This window comes from Pteropus vampyrus, unplaced genomic scaffold, assembly GCF_000151845.1.
Source record: "Pteropus vampyrus isolate Shadow unplaced genomic scaffold, Pvam_2.0 Scaffold2926, whole genome shotgun sequence".
Taxonomy (NCBI): domain Eukaryota; kingdom Metazoa; phylum Chordata; class Mammalia; order Chiroptera; family Pteropodidae; genus Pteropus; species Pteropus vampyrus.
The window spans coordinates 17,006-19,644 of NW_011891707.1; the positions used below are offsets into that span (position 1 = coordinate 17,006).

Consider the following 2,639-nt stretch of genomic DNA (forward strand, 5'->3'; position numbering starts at 1 on the left):
GAACACAGCAAGTGATGCTGCCCACCGTGCAGGGTGAATGTGGAGACAATCAGCAGTGCAGGCCGGTATACCTACTTCCTCTTTCACCTCTTCAGAATCTGAGTCTTTGTCCTCTTCTTCGTCATCGCTGTCATCTTCGAAATCCTCTGGGTGGGGAAAAAGAGGGGAAGTAGGTGAGGCTTGGAATTGTCTCGGAACTGAATTCTCACCGCCCCACGGTTAGTACGTCTTCCTCTCAGAATGAAGGGGCTCGCTACTGAGTGCACGAGAGCCCGACGCATCCTAATGTTTGCTCATCGGTACCCGAAATCACGTGCCCAGGTATGGGGGAGCACCATGTCCTGAAGCCTAAAAACTGCTGTCCCACACTGAACGCAAAGTGATCGCAGAATAAAATGATGCAGAAATACCACCCAACCCAGAAGTCATTGCGCTGCTCACGCCGTGAAGACGAGAGATCACATACACACGAAAAGCGCTGTAAGTTAGACAGCAACGGGGCAGCTCCCTAACTTTGATACAAAGGAGAGCATTTAAAACTGAAGTCCATACATGCATTCAGTGCCATGACGGCAAGTTGCTGCCCACGGAAACTCTGTTTTGTGGAAGGAGGATGGACTGAGAACGCATTAGAATCTCCTGACAACGATCTTGGAGATTGGACGATCGCGCTTTCAAATGCTCTCAGATGACTAGAATGAGGTTTTTAAATAGCAAAAGTTTGATTTCAATTTTACCCTTAGGGCGAATGAATTCCAGAACTGGTCAGTACAGTGGAGGGACTCCATCATGGGATGGTGAATAGATTTTTTTTTTTTTTTTAATTAGCTGAGATCAGGCATTCAGAGCTATCAAGCAACATGGCCACGGTTAATAATTACAGACAAAATAAGTGAGGCTTGGTATTTTGTTCAGTCTGTGTATGAAAAACTTGCTTTTTTGTACGTATTTCTAATTAGCTTGCTGGATAATCATGGCCTATGAAAGAACTGATTTTACTTTTCCCCACATTTTCCTGAAATACTGCCATAATGTAAAAACGTCATCTTAAAGCTCACAGTGACCCTCTTGCTTTACCTTCAGCGAGAGCACGTGGAGGCTCAGAGGCGACGTCCCCAGGAACCGGAAAGGCGTTGGCACTGCTGGCTGTGACCAAAGGAAGTGGCCTCTTGGGGTGGCACCGCCTCAGGATCTGAAGCACCGTGGAGATGACAGGTTCCAAGCTGTTGTCACCCAGCCGGTCCTGAAGAGAGAGGAGATTATTTGGGATCCTGGCATCTCGTGCAGAGTCCTTTCGCTGTGGCAAGATAGAATGTGTAATTCGAGCCTTCTGATGGAGAATGGTGTCTCACGTAGACTCGGCTTTGGTCTGGTGTGCAAGCTGAATTTTTATTTCTCTTTCACAGCTCATAGATCATTGGAATAAATTTAGTCTGAAAATAGACTTGAAAGTCTTTCAAGGGAGGCTGCAGGTCTCCTTACGGGAGACGAAGTCCAGGGTGGCTGGGGGAAGAGGCGGAGGTGGGCATCTTCCTTCAGCCGGCCATGTGTCACGGTAAGTGATGGCCTAGAGAGCGAGCAGCTGAACCGAGGGAAGTCTTACTTTACTCTTTCAGCTGTTATCCAAAGAGAAAAATACAAAGGGAAAAGAATAAAATACGAAATCTGCAGAAGAGACTGAGTGAATCCCAGCACCTAAATTGAATAACATGTCTCTCCTTGGTGCCCAGAGCGTCAATCCCTCTTGGTGCCAACCCGAAACAAAAAAAAACCCAGTCCGCAGACGTCACATTGTGATATCGACGGAGCATGACAAGACTCTTCTTTTCAGACGCTGTGAAAAAAGGTGAGGACAAGTTTACTAAATTGAGAGAGACAGTTGGGAGGAGTTGGGTTATCTTTCTGGCAAAAATAATGGTCATTTTCTTCAGTCTCTTAGTAAACGTTTTGTCCACTGACTCGGCACAGAAAGCTGACCCGTGTGAGCCTCTAGTCTGAGATCCCTAAGGACCTTCCAGCAAGCTCTGAGGCCAACAGGAGGTATGAGGGTGCCGAGAACCTGCCGCCGGGCAGAGCGGCTGTCTCTGATGAGCTCATACCATGTCATCTTCAGGGCCGCGTTACAAGTAGTTCCATGCGAAAGAACACGGAGGAAAAAAAAAAATAGAAATTCAGACATGAAGTCAAGGGAAGCTCCCCACATGACTCTAAAATATGATAAAAGTCAGTCCACCTTCAAAACAGAAATGTCTTCACACGATCGAGGATGCTCTCCCCACTTCTGTGTGCTCGAACGGTCCCAACCAGGGGTCCTGAACCAACAGCAGGAGACGCTGTCGGTGGAAAATGAATGACGTGAGGTGATTTCACCCCTGAGACCCGTCGGATGATGTTGAGCGCTTAGTGAAAAGTATCAGTGTCTGCAAGAGGAGCGAACTGAGCAGGAAGCAAGAAGAAAGAGGAGGCTGACCCTTTCTGAGAGGATCTGAGAGCACACGCTGGGCTCCGGTCTTAGGAGGTACAGAGTCGGTCTGCAATTACCCATTCCTCCAAACTGATAACTACCTCAGACTGTCTCAGGGCATGCTTGGGGGAGCTCTTTTTCAACCCTACCTTCCAATTGCCATCCTTCCTTCTCC

At 47.8% G+C, this 2,639-nt stretch overlaps 1 protein-coding gene across 1 annotated transcript in view; it reads right to left on the bottom strand.

The window, feature by feature from the left end:
• LOC111734652 (cytosolic carboxypeptidase 4-like) overlaps positions 1–1,243 on the bottom strand; it is a gene marked incomplete at both ends in the record, with an annotated part of 17,369 nt that extends 16,126 nt beyond the window's left edge. The window contains 2 exons of the mRNA XM_023526711.1: positions 76–146; positions 1,078–1,243. Coding sequence (XP_023382479.1) covers positions 76–146; positions 1,078–1,243 — 237 coding nt within the window. The remainder of the gene's footprint in view (positions 1–75; positions 147–1,077) is intronic.
• Positions 1,244–2,639: the final 1,396 nt, after the last annotated feature.